General features: G+C 29.8%; 1 protein-coding gene across 1 annotated transcript; it reads left to right on the top strand.

The window, feature by feature from the left end:
• Positions 1-8230: 8230 nt before the first annotated feature.
• LOC132756249 (uncharacterized) lies at positions 8231-10640 on the top strand (the record flags this gene model as incomplete). The annotated part of the gene is made up of 2 exons (XM_060747268.1): positions 8231-8927; positions 9150-10640. Coding segments are annotated over exons 1-2 (2188 nt in total), but the record flags the coding sequence as incomplete, so codon positions are not given.
• Positions 10641-20570: the final 9930 nt, after the last annotated feature.

The following is a 20570-nucleotide window of genomic DNA, read 5'->3' as shown; positions in this document are numbered from 1 at the left end:
TAAATTACGTTCATGTTCTATAGTAATTAACATACTTTATATTAACTTACAAAACAGCATTACAAAAATAATTGACAATGACAGTTCATATTAAAGCATGTCCTTACTATAATAGCATATTGCTTTACACTTCTCATATTTGGTGGATGTGTTTTTTAAGAAAGTGAAAATACATACCAAATTCTTGTTGAAGCATAATAAAAAGATATAATTGGAAGAAACTTCAATCACTAACAGGTGATTTGTATAAAACGGGAAATATGAATTTAACGAATATACTTTTTCAAGATATACTATGCTCCAATTTTATGTATGAAATTAGTGATAATTGCCACACATTATCTTTGTAAGTATAAAAGAAACATGTTTGTCCTCACACAAAGTCGATATGTTTAGATTTCTACATTCTATATATAAGTGGTGATAATATGCATATTATGTCTTTAAAACTTGCAGGTGTACACTGATAATCTATCAATATTATAACGTTTTGAATTTTAAGTATAAACTGTTAAGTTTTAAGTATAAATCCATAAGTGTTGGGTATGCTCTGTGGAAATTTGACATATGAAACGGGAAGTTGAAGGTCTGAAGTTGGAAGTACGACGTCTGTGGAGTATAAAGTATAATGAAATATTTGATAATTTTAATTCACGACGACAATTACTTCAGAACAACTTATTGTATGCAAATATGCATGTATAGTGAGTTGAATGATATTATACTTAAACAATGCTATCAAGCTTTTCCTAGTGTTTATTTTATTACAATACACCTAGTATTAATTATTTATCAAGACTGCCGTGCGACGTTTTCAAAACTTCAACTTTTTATAACCCCGAAACGAAGTTTCTCTTTGGTGGGGGTGGCCGGTTGGTCGGTCGGTCCAGCAGTCCTTTGCATTTTTCTTGTTTGGAGCATAACTTGGAGACTAAAGGTTGGATTTCAATACAATTACATACAATGATCAAGAGGATTGAGAAAAAGTGCAGTGCACAAGACACATAACTCCATCTTCACTAATTACAGAGTTATTGCCCTTTGTTTCTTTTCCTTGTCCGGCGCATTACTTGAAAACTACTGGTTGGAATTCATTACAATCATACAATGGCCAAGCATAATAAGGGAAGTGCAGTGCACAAGAACAATATCTATATCTAATGTTATTACAGAGTTATTGCCTTTAGTTACTGTTCCATTGCTTTTTTTGTCCGGAACATAACTTGAAGATTAATGGTTGGAATTAAATAAAACTTCATTCAATAGTCAAGAACATTAAGAGAAAGTGTAGTTCACAAGAATCATAACTCCATCTTGACTAATTACGGAGTTATGTCATGTGTAGTTTTCCTTTCCGTGTCCGAAGCATTAGTTAAAAACTACTAGTTGGAATTCAATACAAGTTCATACAATCGTCAAGCACATTAAGAGAAAGTGCAGTGCACAAGAACCATAACTCCATTTTTACAAATTACAGAGTTTTTGCCATTTTTACCTTTCCTTGTCCGGAGCATAACTTGAAAAGTACTGGTTGGGATTGAAAACAACTTCATACAATGGGCAAGCACAATAAGAGGAAGTACAGTGCACAAAAACCATAACTCTATCAAGAATAATTAGAGATTTATTGCCCTTTGCTACTTTTCCATTTCTTTTTCCTTGTCCAGAGCATAACTTGAAAACTACCAGATGGAATTCAATACAATTCCATACAATGGTCAAGTATATTGAAAAGGAAACGCAGTGCACATTAACCATAACTCTTTCTTGACTCATTTAAGAATTTTTGCTCTTTGTTACTTTTTATTGTCCAGCACATAACCTGAAAGTTAATAGTTGAAATTAAATTAAATTTCATACCATGGTCAAGGGCAGTGACATGAAGTGCACAAGAACCATAACTCTATTTGGACCTATTACAGTGAATGCACTTTTTTACTTTTTTGTCCAGTGCTGAACTTGAAAACTAGTAGTTGGAATTCAATACAACTTCAGTATTTTGTAGAGTTATTGCCCTTTGTTCAATTTCTTCCTTGTCTAGTGCATAACTTATAAACTAATGTTTAGAATTCAATGCAACTTCATACAATCGTCAAGCGCAATGAGAGGATGTGCAGTGCTCAAGAAGCGTAACTCTTCCTGGGTTAATTCAATAAAACTTCATCAATGGTCAACCACATTGAAAGGAAACACACAATACAAATTGTTGCCTACAAAAATAACTCTATTTCATTGTTTACAAGGTATTCTGTTTCTAGTAACTTCCTCATTTCTGAAGCAGTCTTGCGGGGTTTTTATCACATTTAGTGATAGTTCTATTTTTAAATTTCAACAAAGCGTGGTTTTAAAAACAATAAAATGGACAAATCTGGAAATAAGGGAGAGCAGAGTAAATATTTATTAAACAAAACTTAATTTACCACGATATTTTTATCGGTTCGTTTAGTTATCTTCTGCTATATACGTCAATAACTTTGGCATTGGATTCTTCTGCAGTATTTTTATATATACATGTTTTCTCTACTTATGATAAATCATATTTATTCATTACCTCAACCTTATGAAAATTAATTTATGCATTTTGTGTTGGGTATTAACATGTGTTAAAGCACGATGAATCATTAAAAGTCAGAATTAGCAGAGCATACATGTTAACATATTTCTATAGTATCATTATATTTTTTATAATAGTGTTTATTTTAGATGCATTTAAAATCAACAAGGAAAATAATAACACCAATTCAAACAGAGATCCATCTGAGTGTTAACGTAGAACTGTTTGAACAGAAGGTGATTTTCATACGTCTTAACTACAATGCAATTCGCATGATACAAACTGTCTGTCTGTAACAATAAAGTATATAATTGAAATAGTAAAAAGGTTCTCTTTTTTCCAATAGGAACCACCCGTGTAAATAAACACGTTCGTTTTAAATTTAAAAAGTTGAAATCTGTAATAGACTGGCTATAATATAATTTTATTCAAACATGCTTTCTTTTTATGATTATTTACAAGAAAACGTCATGCATGTGGAAGGGCTCGAAGCAAAAAAATATATATATTTATACATTGACAATATGTCTAGCGTAATAAGAAATATAATATAGTTTTTGTTAAAGTTAACTTTTTTCAAGAAATAAAAAATGAGTTTTTAAAGTAAGGATCTTGCAAAATATTTTGTCAATTTACTGTTACTTGCAAAAACCATTTCTATAGTATAAAAATAATGACCAAAGATATGGACTTTGTTATTATATCATTAAAGAACTTTTAAATTTAAGATATAAAATAATAGGAAATGATTTATATGCAACAATGAACCAATTTTTAAGATTAAAGTGCATTGATTAATTCATCTTGAGTTTAGAAAATCACATATTAGGTAAAACGTGAAATTAATCTTAGAGCATAGTAAATGTTCATCACATCAGAGATTAATCGTATTGTTTCTTCAAATCTGTTAGGATGTTAATACATGTTATCTCTTATGTAGAAAACTATAAAGACAATCTTGATAATAATAACAGATCATATTAAAGTTTTATAGGTAATCTGCTCTTTGTTTCTAGATATTTATAATCTAGTTATTTCACTTAATCAGTATAAGTTCTAAAATTAAGTCAAACATCTTTTAAAAAAAATAGAAGAATTGATGGACGTGGGATTCTGAGGAAGTAGATGGTATTAAATATATAGTTATAAAGTAGTCTACAGCTTTATAGCCATACAAGATTCAAAATTCGAAGATTACAATATGCGTGGCGTTACATTTACTTAATGTTTTAATAAGGATATTTAAATAAGAAATGTATATAAGTAAAGCATTAAAGAAAGCTTCGACCAAGTAAATCTACTTAAAAACCGGACAAATCATACGGAGGTAAAACAACACTCTGATCAGTACCAATTCATATATAAACATGTAAAACTTCATTAAATATGTTGTAAGTACTTTCTTATTTGTCAAAACAGTGGTCACAAATGACACAAAATGTAAGAAACATATTTTGTTTTAGTATAGATCATTATTTCGATCATTGTTTATTCAATAGAATAAAATAAGAATGCCTAAAGAAAGCCAAACGAGGTAAAATTAGAAATGTTGCAGGCTCGGTTTGATTGAGCCTGTTCATGGACGGTACTGCCAAGTGCAAACTACCGTCCACGCCCCCTCAGCACCGGCTTAAGCAGAATTCAACACTTAACATGAACTGCTAAATTTAGAATTTTAAAACATCCGCATAAGTTGTTTCCCCTTTCTAAATATACAAAATTTGATGGAAACTTTTTGATTATCATTCATTTTTTCCAATTAAAAACTGTCTTATAAACGTATAAGTTTAAATCAATCATGAGTTAGCACTGAACAATTACGATTTCTATATGTGACATTTAACGAGTATTCCACTCTGCGTTAATAAGTATCGATTTTTATACTATCTTTTTACGGTATTAAAAGAGCAATACGGGGTATAGAAATTTAGCGACATGTTCCCGATAAATTTATCTTGGATATCTTGTTGATAGTTTTATCAATTATAAAAGGTACCTTTCTTTTGTAAAAGTAACATTTGAAAACTATGATAAAATTTTACATAAAGCGCAATAATTGGCTCACTATGCAGTCAACGTCATAAATTCTGATGTATATTGTGAAGATAATCAAATATATATTATACATTGTGACTTATAAAAAAAAACAAAAAAAACAAAGCAACGAAGACAAGAAAGCAACAAAACAACAACAGCAACAACAAAAAGCAACAACAAACCTTTTTATGCCATCATATTCAAAAAAAAATATAGTCACGTTAAATCATATGCGTTGACATTATCTAGATAATCGATGTGCAACTTCTGTTTATTAACTCGTAAGTTTTAGTTATAGTAAACATGGTATACAGGTGAATCATAAGCAGGAATTTGGATTGAAAGAAAATGCAAGAAAGCATTGTAAAACGCTCTTTCAATTCTTTTTCATTTAACAATTTAAAACGACTGGACTAAGGGTAACAGTTTCCAATGGAAACATTCACACCTGACATATCTTAAAAGAACCCTTGGATTTCAGTTTTAAGCAATTTTAGTTACCAGACATACTTCCTGTTCCTACTATACGGTCAAACACATGTTTGTTCAATAAGTGACAATATTTGCTTTATGGATCAATGCCTTTACTTTAAGAAGTTTGCATCAATATTTGTGTTTGAAATAGAATATTTCGGGCTAAGTCTGTCATGTATCATGTATCTTTTAAATAGAACGTAAAATTGTTTGACTTCAGGACCAAGTTGTTATCTTGAGCCCTGGTAAGTATCTTATTATTATATACTCTACAATTTTTTGACTCATTCGAGTTTTAGTCTATATTGCAATGGGTACATGTGATAACATCATTATTATGATTTTAAACATATGCAACTATTAATGGTATCACAACATTTCGGTATTCCGATATTTTTTTAATAACGATAAAAGTCATTACATACTTCGACTGCCTTGCCATTCGACAATGTGTTTGCATAGGTGCATTTTCAAAACTAAAATGCTGAAACATTTTCAAGATGATTTTAACATTTACATTAAATATTTGATTTAAAAATGACAAATTTGCAAGCTGTTTGATTTGTATAATACGGACACAAATCACACTGTTTGTAACACATATATAAGCATTAATTATCCCGGGAATATTTTCAGCAACCCAGATGCACTTGATCAGATCTATCTACTTTAAGGGACATTATTGTCATTTTTTCGTTGTCAGTGTGATTTGAATTAACTATAAGATTAACTATTATGATTGGGAGTGACCAGAAGTTAATAGTGACAAATAATTAGATAAAATATAAAAAGCTGCTCAACATATGAAAATACTGCCAACTTTTCTCATCAAAGTATCGTTGCCAACAACTTACAAAGGTTATTTTTAGAAGTTCATTTCGGTGACGTGTACAATTGATTTTTTATCTGTAACAAAAAAGTGAATTAAAACAATTATGGCATAATTCATAATCATTGTCATCTTTTCCAGTGCACTCACCAATAAAAGAGATATTAGTATCACAGTTATCCTTATTGTGCATTATATGCTCATGTAATCTTATTTATTTTTATTTGTTCAAATATTAAGCAATGTCCGTTTAAAAAAAAAAACCAGTTAATCATAGTGACAGTCTGAACGTCTGAACGCCGTATTTCCCATTGGGCAAGGCACTGGTCCTAACGACGTTAACAATCAATATGTGTTCGGCATAATCCAATAATGCCAATAATGCCAATAGTTATTACTAAGATGTTCACATTATGTGTTTCATTACCTTGTTCGAAGCCATATTTAATGGCTTAATTTTCCAACGTATTACACGCTATTCGTCCGGACTAACATTGTGCATGTAAATGTATTATAATCATAAATATTCTTTACCCCCAAGGCACTAGGTAGCATGAAGTATCTTTATTGCTAATAAATAATAGTTTTAGCACAACCTTTTTAAGTTTTGTTTTTGACTTTATTTTGAGGTAAGCTTATTATAATGTAACTCAATTATGTTTCATTTTGGAGACATATTTATTGATGATAATTTTAATTAAGATTAACCCTAAAACAAGCCATCTAAATCTCTTTTTTAATTTCTGAAATCAGAATATTGTTTCTGTTGTCAAGTAATAAAAGTAAAAAATCATGTAAGAAATTATTCAGCTTTAATAAGATTAGTTGTTAATTTGTCACGCTGAAAACTGAAGCTTAGGCATATGACATATATTAAGCTTGACAAAAACTGTATACAAAAACGGGTGAACAAAATTAATAGGTGTATTTTCTTCATATTAAGTTTGCTATCTTCTTCAAACTTCATTTGCAATGAGTAGATAAATCATACCTTCCCCGTTAAATCGTTTCGTTAGACTCTTTTTATTCAACAAAACCGACGAATAGAGGTCCAAATCTAAACTACAAGACGATGGGTTCACAATCTTGTGTTTTATGGTTGTTTTCGTTGCATGTTACATAAACAACTATTTTCCTGTGTGTTGAAATACTACAATTCTCGGTCACATTAAATGCATCTTTAATTTCATATGACTTTGAAATTGAAGATCAATATCTGGCAAAATTAAAGGCCTTGATGTTGCCTTATCCTGGGACTCTGGGTTTGTATGATAAATATGAATAGAAGAAGAACATTTCCTAGACAAATAAGTCTCCTGAACTATTCATTTTAATTAGCTCGACTGTTTTCGAAGAATAAAAAGTGGTTTTGTTCAGTCATGTGACTTTAAATGACCTTGACTTCCAATATATAATAATTGAATTTGACTTGTCATTATTATTTTTTTCTAATTTAAGTACGGATTTGATTTATACTCGGACAAAACAATACTTTCTACCAAACAATGATATTGGATAATTTATATGTGACTTTGACCTTTAATCGACTTTGACCGTCAAGGTTAAATTAATAAAGTTCTTCTATTTTTCTTGTAATAATTAAATTTGGACCGTGTGCACATATTTAAATGTAAAATTAAACTTTATTATCATATGACCTAGATTTTCAAAAAGTGGCATACTTTTGAACTTTGATATCAGCTGACATATATAATTTGACGAAATGACTTACTGTCTTTCTTGTCCGTTGATGTACAGCTTTGAAATTTAGACCATGTGATCAGTTTTAAATGTTAAATTTAATTTTGATATCAGCCGGGCTAAATTTCGACGAAGTGACGTACTGTCTTGTCCGTTGATTAACATCTATAAAAATATAAAAATAGATCAAATGCACAATTTTTTTTTATGCAAAATTGATATTTGATACATGATCTTGATGTTGATGAAGTGACCTACTTTCTTGTCCTTGAATCTATACCTGTGAAATTTAGATCATCGGCAGTATTTTAGGTGTAAATTTGAACATTGAACATTACGTTGCCCCGTCCAGCGATGGTTCATGTTTAGTTTTATATAATTGATTTAAATACAATTTTGATAATGCTAAAATATATTATGTATAGAGAGTTTTAAAATTAGACATGTAGACAAATGTTAAAGTCTCACTGGTTTCGATAAATATACTTTCTGTAAAAGTTTGTTAAAATTACAATAGTTAAATTTTAAAGTTGTACGTACTTGTTACGATATGAATACTTGATTCAAATACAATAATTATAATGGTATGCTTTTAAAATTTTCTGTTAAAATAGTTTCAAAATAACAGTATTAAAATGTTTCACGTCTTACTTTTCCAAATAGACGAGGAGCGTGATATTGGAAATAACCCTTTACACATTAAGTTTTATCAAAGTGTACTCTCTAGAGGTTTTGAAACAGATAACAGTGTAAGGGTGAACGTAGTTGGAAACTTTGCACAAGGGAAAACCTCCTTAACACAATCACTTATTGGAAAGACGTGTCGGACTGTTCAAAGTACAAATGGAGTAGACATAAATCACTGCAAATATTTTGAAGTAAATGGTGATGTGATGTTATTCCAAACAACAACGCCACATGATATGGACATTATCGGTCGCATTGCTGAAGTCGCTAAGAATGAGGAGCCAACAGAGAATACTGGACGTTCTTTAGAACGCGCATCACAGTCTGAAAATAAAGAAGTTATTGACAGTGCATCACGAATTTTGTATAGAAAAACACAAGCGGAAAGCACGGATAATACTAGAAAAAATACAAAATCGTCTTTGACACCAGAAGAAGCACAGAAATTTTTGACTCTCCTGACATCTAGACAATTTGCGCGCGGTGTAGATGGAAATTTTGATATATGGGATTTTGGTGGCCAGTTTGTCTTCTATGCTACTCACACCATATTCCACAGCAATCGTGCTGTGTATTTATTGGTTTTTGACTTATCAAAACCATTGTCGATGGTCGTATTAGATACTGAATATCCTATGGAAACAGGTGACAGAACAATGGAACATTTCATTAAGTTTTGGATGAACTCCATTCATTCATATGTCGGGTCAAACGACGGTTCAAATCCGCCGGTTATTCTTGTCGGAACGCATAAAGATAAATTAGATGGAACAGAAAATGAAAAGAAACAATATGCAGAAGAATATTTTGAAAAAATAAGAACATTTTTTGAAAACACACCTGTTCTCAATCATATTCATACAAAAGATTTTGTTGTCAATAGCACTGATCCCGACGATAAGGAAATTAAAGAACTGCGAAAGGCAATAATACATATTAGAGAACATTCTAAACTCAAAGTTCCTGCAAGATGGATTGCTCTTGAAAAAGAATTAGTACAGATAAGATACAAGAAGATAATTCCATTTAGCAAAGTGGTTGAAATCGATTCACAAAATGACTTTCCGCTAAAGGAAGAAGAAGAAATCAAGTTGTTCCTACTATATCACCATAGGAAAGGCACATTGTTTTTCTTTGACGAAGAACCAATATCACGATACGTTGTACTTGATACACAATTTCTCATTGATGCGTTCAGGTGTATTGTGACATCAGAGAGATTTTTCAGAAAAGAACCACAATATCGCAGCCTTTGGAAGCTTTTACAAAACGAAGCAAAACTGACAAAAGAGCTAATTGAGAAATGTTTTGATTCCAATAGTGAGTTATCCAAATTTAAGAATGAAATTTTGATGTTTATGCAGAGGCATTATATTATATCTGAAGTTTCAGGTTTCGACGAGAAAACTGGGAAATGTCATCCTCTCGGATGGTATATTGTCCCTATTTTTCTACGGAACCACAGTGATAACAAGACACTTAAAGAGTTCCTTACAGGAAAGAAGCAGACATCGTTAAGGTTTCTGATGGCATTTCAATACTCCCCTGTTGTACAAATTGTATACTGTCGTCTTATTGCCGCTATGGTAGCAAGGTGGCCAGTTGTCCAAATAGGAGTATCAAAACAAAGAAAGGAATTCATGCTGTATGAAAATTTAGGAATCTTTAGATTGGACAGCCAAAATGCTGGAGCTGTTGAACTACAACAGAACAGAATTGGGATGCGTGTCATTAGCCTTTGCACATCTCGAAATGTTAACAACATTACAGCAGACAAGTTCAGACGCTTTGCAGAGTCAGTGGTCATCAGTGAATTCAATAAACTGCGGGATTCATCCACACTTCAAGGTAAGCCGTTCCAGACATGTTTTAGCTGCAACAATGAAAGTCATGGTCTAAATGGAAGTCAGGAAATCTTGCATTTGGAAAACCTTAAAGGTAAAAGCATTGAACCCTGCCTTGATATGCCACTCAATCACGAAATACACGCTCAGCAGGCACTTTCCGAATGGTTTGAAGAAATTTCTACGATAGGGCTTACAGACGACTGTCAGTTTAATGAGAAACAATTGAGCAAAATAGCACAATCAATTGGTAGTAACTGGGAACTCCTTGGAAGTGAACTTGGTTTGAGCATTGCCGAAATCAATCAAATATCAATGGACCATGACACTTGCAGTGTCAGGATCTACAAAATGTTGTTGAAATGGAAAGATAAGCAGCAAGAAAATGCCACAGTCAATACTCTTTTACAAGCTATGAAATCAACGAAGTCACTTATCATTGAATGGGATGAAGTGATGAACATTGTTGAGCAAATTGCATCTACACAAGATAAACAATCACATATCTCTGAATGTATGTTAACTATTTCGTTTATTAAATTTCAATATCTACCTTCCATCCATATCTAAATATGAGTGACATAATAGCTCAGGAGTGTGAAAACTGTTATTTTGTGAACTAAAGAAAAAGATAGTTGTTATCAATTTAAATTTTTAAACTTTAATTAAATAAACTTTTTTCTTGTGTTTTTTTTTCAAACTGAAATAAAACCCAAAAGAATTGAATTTTAAAGTTTTTCATGTATTTCTATTTTTAGGAGTCATCTTTAATTTTTTTGACGAAAAAAATACGGAAATTTAAAAATTTTAAATTTGGGCATTATACTACAAAAATACTTTCCTTTTAGGGATATTCGTAGGTTTGGGGGACCATTAAAATTTATTAAAGTAATGCCCACTTTCTGTTACAAATTTTTTTAAAGATCCCAAAGTGGGTTACTTTCCCTATTTGGGGGGTCAGAAAGGGGAAAAATTCATAACAGGAAAAAAACAGACTGGGAATTGGGAATTCAACAAGTGCAGCAACTAATGTGATAAAAGTATCATGTATCGTTTGTCCTTTGTTTTGACATATTGAGTATATATATATATATAAACAAGTAAACTAATACAAGCAATAATATATACAGTTCTAGCTATATTGGAACATAATTAGTTTGCTTGTAAACACAATGACAATGATTTTTATAATTGAATCTGATACCGGGAAACTATCATGTGTACACTATGGATACTAACGGACACCTGTTTGTTGTTGCTATCTCATTTTCGTTAAATTGTCTTACATAAAAACACACGTTAAATAATTCGACAGTTATGTTTTTATATGACCCACATGATGTACAAAATGTATTTATAAAACAAAGCCACTATTTTTAAACTAATTATACATATTTAAGTGTGCATGATATGTATAGATAAATATCAGTCTTGGGTTTCTTATATGTTATTAACCATAAGTTGTCTATACATTTACATTACTTTTAAGTTATACATCTCAAAATGTGTCTTATAGTTCAATTGATTAAATTTTGCAAATATCAGTGACATATTGCATAATAGTTATAGGTTAATACAACTATATGTTTAAAAAATTCCTATTTAAAAAAATATAAATAGATTCAAGCAACTTTAAATACATGCTTGTCAAAGTTACTTGTCGTTGTAAAAGGGGTTATTAAAATTTAAAAATATAAGTGACAAATGACATAATAGGTTATGAAACTATGCGTCTAAAAATTTGTATTAAAAGGCAAATTCATTTAACCAACTTTTAACGCATGCCAGTGAAAACAAACATAGAACTAACAGACTTAATTAAAAGGTTGTCCTGTTGTTAGTTTTTGTTTGTCCATTGGGGTTAAATATTAACTTTGTTATAAGCAATAATTCCTTATAACAGTGTTCGCTGTGATAATATTTTGGTATAACTATTTTAAAATAAAGAAGGGCAAGTTCTGGGCAAAACCTAATTATATCTCCTTAAGGTAACCAGAAATTTACTCTAACATTACATGCTATGATTATGTTGTAATCAATTTCTTAGGTTTTTCATTTGCTATGACAGCGCGGAAAATTGAAATCTCGCAAGACATGGTCCAGATTTTGTTTTGTTGTTTCTTTTTTTTATTTTCCCTACTGTTTCTCTTTAGCCTGGGATTCAGGCGTTGATAGTTTCAGGTTATTTTAATACTTATTTTACTTTATTCATAACAAATGCACTATTCCGTATTCGTGTGTTGATTTGCCAAACAGAAACTTAAAAACATATCGACAGACTCGAACCCAGGCTACTCTTTCTTAAGAACGAGGGCGTTTCAATTACTTTTTATAAGCTTCAAACTTCGAACATTTTGGAAAAACATTTCTTGTCGAGCAATCTTATTTGTGATGATTTTGTTGTGAATCGCTTATTTTGATGTAAAGATTTTTTGCGTATGTACCTAGCTAGCGCGTATTGTAACGTAGCATAATTCATTATTATACAGTCGCATTATTTTGTAGAGGTCAATGTTTATTTAGAGTAATTTGTAACTGATTTATATCTCGCTAAAAGTCACTGTTCAAGTCCGACAAATATTTACCCACCTCAACATAAGTTTTGATAAAATATTATGTTGAACATATAACCTTTTTGTCGTTTTTGTTATTGTTTCTTATTTAAGATTTGTTTATAGCACAAACGAATTTTCCTCTCAATATCACGATTTTCAAATCCTTAAGAAAAGAAAAATATCTAATGGTCGCCACGAGTAAAATCGTTGGATCAGATGCTTACATTAAATGAATTACTTAATCATTGTATTGTTTCTTTTTTTCATGTTTTAAATATTATGGCAATAAAGCTTCACATTCTATCTTTGCTGACATAATCAATTTCAAATTCATCTTTAACCAAATAAATTCGATTGACAAAATAACATATTATTATAGAATATATATTCAGTCAAAATGCTTGTTTTAAATCAAACATTTCAAAAATTCTGCCATAAATTTTTGAAACATTTATAAATTTAGAAAAATTACAACAATAAATATGTTTTAACTATTGTTTGTCAAAATTGAGTTAGGAAAAATGTATGATCATTCTTTTTTATATAAAACTTCATTACTTAGAAAATAATAATTATACATGTATTAGACGTAGATGCACGGGTTGTAAAATAGTGTTGAAGGAAATGAAATATTTGTTAAGATTGTACCTTCAAGTTATAAAAGTATATAAATCGTATAACATGTAAGAAATGTAAGCTGCAGCATGTTTATAAAACTTCAAGGGAATGAATAGTCACATATTTGACATAAAGATGTTTAAGCCATCTTACTATTCTAATGTTGCAACTCAATTTATAAAATTTTAGCAGATTTTTCATTTATGCCTATTTATAAAGTTAAGTGCTATATAAGCAGATCACGTGGAGAAACATATTTGATTCACAAACTTAATATTATGCATGAAGGCATAGATTTATAAATATTGCATGATGTAATATATCATGTCTATGTTAACTGTCATTTATTTCATTATGTTGTATCTTACATCTGGCTATTATTTTCTCGCTGACATTTTATCGATGGAATATTTGCCGATTTATACATTTATATTTTATCACATTGTAACATGTTTGAATGCTTTCCCGGATATGTTTTCCGTTGAAATCGACATCACGTTCAGTCATGCCTCTGGGCGTTACGCCACTTCCTGATTTAATGAAAGGCTTTGGCCGAAACGTAAGTGATAGAATAATAAATAGATACCGTGTTTGTATTGATATTTATACAATTGAATTACAATATAACAAGAACACTTTTTCTATTTTTGCAAGTTTCTATGGAATCAAACAAATACTGGTACCCACGGGATAAGTTTTGACGGATTCCAATGATTGTGTTTATATTTGATATAAATGTAGGTTATCAATATCAAGATAAATTTGGTTTTCGATACAACAAAGTATTTTTCATATAGTTATATCCCTTTGTAAGCAAATTATTTGTTTTCGCATAAATATTGTTGAAGGATTTTTTTTGAGTTTATATTTAATGTGCATGTATGTTTGTCTAAGCACAGGTCAAGTTTAATTTCTCTACAATTTTTTTGAGCAATAGACGCCTCTCTATATGCTAACAAGTAAGCTCACTTAACTTCTATTGCTAATATGCTATAATCTCATAATTTCATATTTGATAAAAACTGATAATTACTTTTCAGTCTCTTTTGAAATGTAAAATAAACATCTTTTGGATACACACAGAGAAGATATGTTACGTTTACGTTTTAAACTCTACACAGTACACGTTATCACATAATAATTACATAGTGTCAATAAAAAACTTGCAGTTTTTTTAAAAATAGACCTAATTAATTTGACAAGTAATAGGGAATTTATTTCCAAGACAAAGTTTATACATAAACATACCGATATTAATTATATTCAGGAAAAATTTACTGTACTTCAAGATGTTTCTGCAATGAAATTATTTCATCATAAGATGAGCATAGATTATCTTTTATACCGTTTTTAAGTAGTTTAACATCTTAATTGTTCATATAATTATTTGAAATATGCATTGTTAGTTTTATTTGATAAAGGACCTGATCACACATTTCTTTGTCATATTTTAAAACATCTTTTGTTATATTTATAACCTATTAACACACATAATTTCAATTCGCAAAGATCGCATATATTTTTCCACGTCGCAAAATTAACCACTTATACACTACTCGTATTTTGTGTTGATGAATGGTAAAAAAAATGTAAACTCGTGATAATGTATTGCTTTTTATCGATTTTTGATATATCATTTGTCATGTGTTTTACTGAGGTTTAATACAAGTATATACCACTTATAGTGAAGAAAGGTTTGAATGAAATGCTTTTAGAAATGTCTAAAAATTATATTTTCTCGGAGAAAGAACAAGTTATTTCTCACCACTGATATGATGTTTGATACACTGTTGTTCACATTTTACTTCTGTATTGGTTGTTATCTGTAAGGTCTATTTTATGTTTGAATTAGCAAGTTACTATTTACATTGAGTAGATACAAAATTAAGCCTTAAAGATCCTGTTACTCAATTTTTTATGATTTTATATCATAAATATAATGCTTAAATGAAGATTTTTCAATATTCCAAAAGTTCCCAAAAAGCATTATTTGTAAAGATCTTACTGAATTTACATTTTCATGTTAATAAATGAAGGCAATTTGAAATTCATTTTCTATTAAGGCTAAGTCATTTTTTTCAAGAAGAATTGAATGCAAATATTTTACATATAATATCAGTACACATTTTACACAATATTCGATGTTTGAAAATTGTTTTAGAAGCATAAATGTATACATATATAAAATTGCACTTATGTGTGATAAAAAACCTAAGTTACAACATACGGGATCTTTAACCTGATTTTACCAAAACTAATTAGTTTCTGTATCTATCCTGTCGTCTGACCAAACTCTGTAATGTTTGGTATTGATTGGAATGCCATAATTTTATTTGGCTGCTCTAAACTTACAACAGAACAAATCCTTGGTAAAAATACAAAAGGTGAGGAATTATTTCTGTCACTTTGTACATACATGTATTTCTTATGATTGTTAATGAAAGTGACTTTACATAGTAAATATGTATGTTGCTTTTAGTAGTTTTTTTTATTTTTCTTTTATGAAATGTTTAAAATCATTTGTTACATATAAGATAAAATTCATGATTTTTTTGTTTAATACAGATGTAGATTGAATTTGTATATGTGTGTGCTATTCGTAAATGTAGAACCAGTTTGATTGTGAAAGTTGTTTATCGAAGGCATTTTTCATCAGTCTAAATAAAGAAAATATTGACGATGTTGTGATTTGTGTTTTAATACTAAGAGGATTTTCTTTGTTTGAGTGATATATGAAATATATTTTCACACAACATGAAAATATATGGCATTCTATCAAGTTGAGTGAAAATATATACTATATATTTCTAGAAAAAAGACAACATAACCTTTTTATTTAATTTTATTATCAAAGAAAATATTAACGAAGCTCCTTGCTTGCTACGCAACTGCAATAGTACAGTGCGCAGTAATATATTGATTACTTATGGAGGCGTCTTGTTTTGCCAGTATTTGCACGCGCTCTTTGGCACTACATTGTGTCGTCACGTAAACAACTCTTTAACGTCTGTACAGCGTTAATGACTGAATTAAGCTTTTGGTGTTCGGATTTATTTTCTTAGTTTGACATAGACTATTTTCTATTATTTTCTATTATTGAAGAAAGTTGTTTTTTATTTATCAGATTTGTTTAAACAAAATGGCGAAATAAAATGAAATATCCTATTATCATAAATTTTGAGCAAGTAGTGGGTATGCTGCTATGCCTTAGAATGTATCTTCTAATTAGAAAAAACTGAACATTATTCATAATAGCAATTATACAGATGACATCTAAACATCTAAACATGTTATATATTTTATAAGTGAACATTTCTAGCAGACACAAAAACTATCATATCTGACGGTATATTGACTAGTTTTTTAAGTTGTATATTGGATAAACGCTTCCCATATGTATTTTGAAAAAAAATGTAACTTCCTGTGGTAAAACTAAGTTATATTGTTTACCCATTTTATACGGATACTAGTATGCCTTTTGTCAGAAATTGAAACATGCTCTGCAATCATTCCAAAACAGAGACAAAGCTACCATCCTGCCGTGAGTAATATATTGGAAATAATTGGACAGATAAAACACAAAATGCAACAAAAATCTAAATCAATTAGCAATCAATTTGTAAAGAACGGTATATAAATTGCACTGTAAATACCATTTGCATTTCAATTTCAATTGTCTACAGAATATCTGTCTTACTAAGAATTCAAAGTAAATCCGAACACCAGTCATTAACGCTGTACAAACGTTTTAAGTGATGTTTACGTGACGACACAATGTAGTGTTAAACAGTGCTTAACATAAAGTCAATGCTTTTTCAATGTCGCAAAACAATTATCACTTTTGCTTCACTATAAATACTTTTTATTTCGTTTGAAAAATATTAAGTGAAATAAAATAAACACATAAACATAATTATCAACATTTACAAAATTTGTTATTTTCAATATGTGTCTGTAAATGGTTGATTTACAACGTTTTTTTTCAACCGACCGACTGGAACAGCCTTTAAAGACCTTTTTAATCGGAAATTCTGGGGCGAAAACAAATTTAACCACCAGAAATATAATTTATCTATATTTTTCGACGTGTTTGAATTTATGATATATCTTAATTTTGTGTGGCCTATGCTAAACATGTAGCTCGGTATGTTGCTAAGATATTTGTAATTAATCACGAATGCGAATGCGAATCGATACTCCATACCGTGCTATATTATACAATATCAATACCCGTTTCCTAAATAAAGGGAGCAAATTGAAATATTGAATCTTCACGTTCTCTCAATTAGTACTTTAAATAAATAATATACTACTACGAGTCGAAAGTAGAATACAGGTACTCTCGCAATTCTTAAGCTGCAAGTTATACATGTGTTATAGTTAAATAACTAAAGAATTGAAACAAAGTGAGATTGTATATTATCCTTGAGGTAGATTAATTAAAAGATTTATTAAAGCATACGAAATGTTATATTTCCATATCAATATCAAAAATATGGTATATTGATAAAAGCTCCATCATTGTGAAAACGACAAACCTATTCAGTCCGTATAAAGTCCCATTATATAAACAATGAAATATGTCTTCCGAATTGCTGTTCTGTGCCTACATCAGATACGGCTTATAATGTTATTACACTGAGAAGTTTGGACATCTTTTCTAAAGAAAGGTTACCATACAAACTATCATTATCATCATTATCGTATTGATATAAATTATGAATATGCAATATGTTGTTATTAATGCTTAAGGGAATGCCTCCACAAGAAACAGCACTGAGGTTTTTTGACATGACTGAATTGAAAATAGTACTGCAACTATTGTTTTCGTTTTACTTTCAAATTGGAAAAGAAATGAAACAAAGTCATCGCATTATTGTATTTTTTCTAGACAAGTTAAAACTGACTTAAACTTTAACCAAAATGTCAGACCGTTTACTGAAAATCTTTTAATATCAGTACATCACCATTATGATGTTTCAAAGATATGGAACACTATTGGATATATAAGTAGCCCTGTGCGTTTGTCTATACAGACGTGTTATATCACCATTTAAGCTCCGAATCATCTCGAATATGATAATTTTATTTTTGTCCCCATACATATAAATGCGTGACTGGAAGACCGTCAAAAGTACAAAACACAATACGTTTTAAAGTTATGCGTGCCAGGACAATCGTTACTTAACGATTCCTTTATAAATAGTGACTCTAAAATTTACCCGAGTCGCCATGTATAACAAAAACACGGACTATGTACCACAATATAAACTCGAATTGTGTAATTGTGTAAGATACAATCATGGATTATGTTCAATATAAACTCGAATTGTGTACAACAAAACAATTTGCTCGTGTACAATATAAACTCGAAATAAGTGAAAAACAATCATGGATTATAAATCATAAAAACTCGAATTGAGTTCGACATTAACTTTGATCAATGTAACATCGAATGGGGTACACTATAAACATTGAACATGTGCAAAATAACTTCGAATCGACAACATAAATATGGATCATAAAATTATCAATTCAATTCGAGATCAAAATAAACATTGATCATGAACAATATAATCACAAGTAGTATACAACATCAACATAAACATGGATCGTATACAAAATTAACATTGATGACATTAAATGCGCATGGCCAAGTGTTTTATGTATCGGACTAATAATCTGTCTGTCAATTAACTAATATAGCTTTCCAGATGATCTAACTAAAGTACACTTTGTTTAAACCAACAAATACATATTTAATGGCACATATAAACATTGATCATGTACATCATTTAATTACATCATGTACGCCATAAGCATAGATTAAGTTGCGCTTAACTATGTATACATCAAAATTCCGATGCTTGTATATTAAAACAGGTGTGTAACAACATAAGTTTGGTCAGTATTTTTAGAAATGAAATTGAAACCGTTTTACTGAAAAAAAAAGTTTTCAACGCTATCATTAAAAAATAAATATCAATGATGTTTTACTTAGTAGCGAGTTAAATCACTTACTAGTATGATATATCTTCCTCACATGTCGAGTAAATATAGTTTAAATCCAGTCAATCTTTGTATATTAACACTAATTGTGTTAAACATATATTAAAATGTTTTTTAATTAAAAAAAAGGGAAAATTGAATTTCATGTACAAAACCTGGGGCTATATATTTAATTGAAACAAATTTCTAGATATTAAAATAATACACGATATATCTTTTAAAAAACATTAAAAAAACTTAAAATACGTGGATAATCAACAAGAAAGGTTTGATTTTAAAAAAAAAAGCCAAAATCAAAAAAAAAATTAAGCTATGCCTTAAATAAAGTATTGTTTGTTTTACACTTCGCTTCAAAAATCACGGTTACCCGAAAAATATCATGAAAGTACAGTCTGACATTGAGAATCATATTAGTTCATGTTTTGGAATTAATAATATGCATAAACGGTTAAATACATAATAAAACTTAGAAAAAAGAATGGTGATAAACGATGAATTAATATTTTGAAATAAAATGGAAAACATAGATGTTTCATGGCTGGCCAATAAGCAAAAATACGCTTGGTAGCACACACCACTATTTGGAGACATAGAGACATAGCTGAGAGGGGGGGGGGGGGGGTGATATAGATACTATTCTGGTTTTAAATGACTACGAGTATCTAAATGAAATACCGATTTTATTCTATTAATGTTATAATTATATAATTTTTATTATTCTATTTACTTTACAAGTAAATACTAACATTGAAATATGCGGTTTCTATCATTATGCTTCTATTCTATACTATTACATTATATTATATCGGGCGTTTTAAAATACCTAACTCAGTGTGAAAATGTGAACTGAAGTACACTATAAATGCAGAGGGAGGAAAATTGTCTTCCAATGTTAGAAGTGTTGTCTGGGTTTTGCATCTGTCTGAAAAGCGATTAAATGCCTTATTCCATAAAAATGGAGAGGGTTTCTAAAGCAGCTTTTCAAGCTTCCTACTCAATCCGTACAATTTATTATTTGTCAATTATCATGTAAATGAAATGTTTGAAAATATTGTTTAAACTAAAAATATGGAAATTAAATGTTATCTTTGAAAATGTGCCTTATTATGTCAGTACTTAGCAGGAACTCTCAGTTATAATTATTGGTACGAAAGCTTTAGGCTGTACATTATAACATAGATAGTTAGTTAACATATCATAAATAGTGGCCATGGCATAGAAACTGGACATTACAGATAATCTACTCTACATTACATACATAA

Source organism: Ruditapes philippinarum, unplaced genomic scaffold (genome assembly GCF_026571515.1).
Source record: "Ruditapes philippinarum isolate M1 unplaced genomic scaffold, ASM2657151v2 ctg6403_1_1_1_1, whole genome shotgun sequence".
In the NCBI taxonomy this organism is placed as follows: Eukaryota; Metazoa; Mollusca; class Bivalvia; order Venerida; family Veneridae; genus Ruditapes; species Ruditapes philippinarum.
The sequence above is the reverse complement of the archived record's forward strand: the minus strand, read 5'-3'. Positions and strand labels throughout refer to the sequence as shown.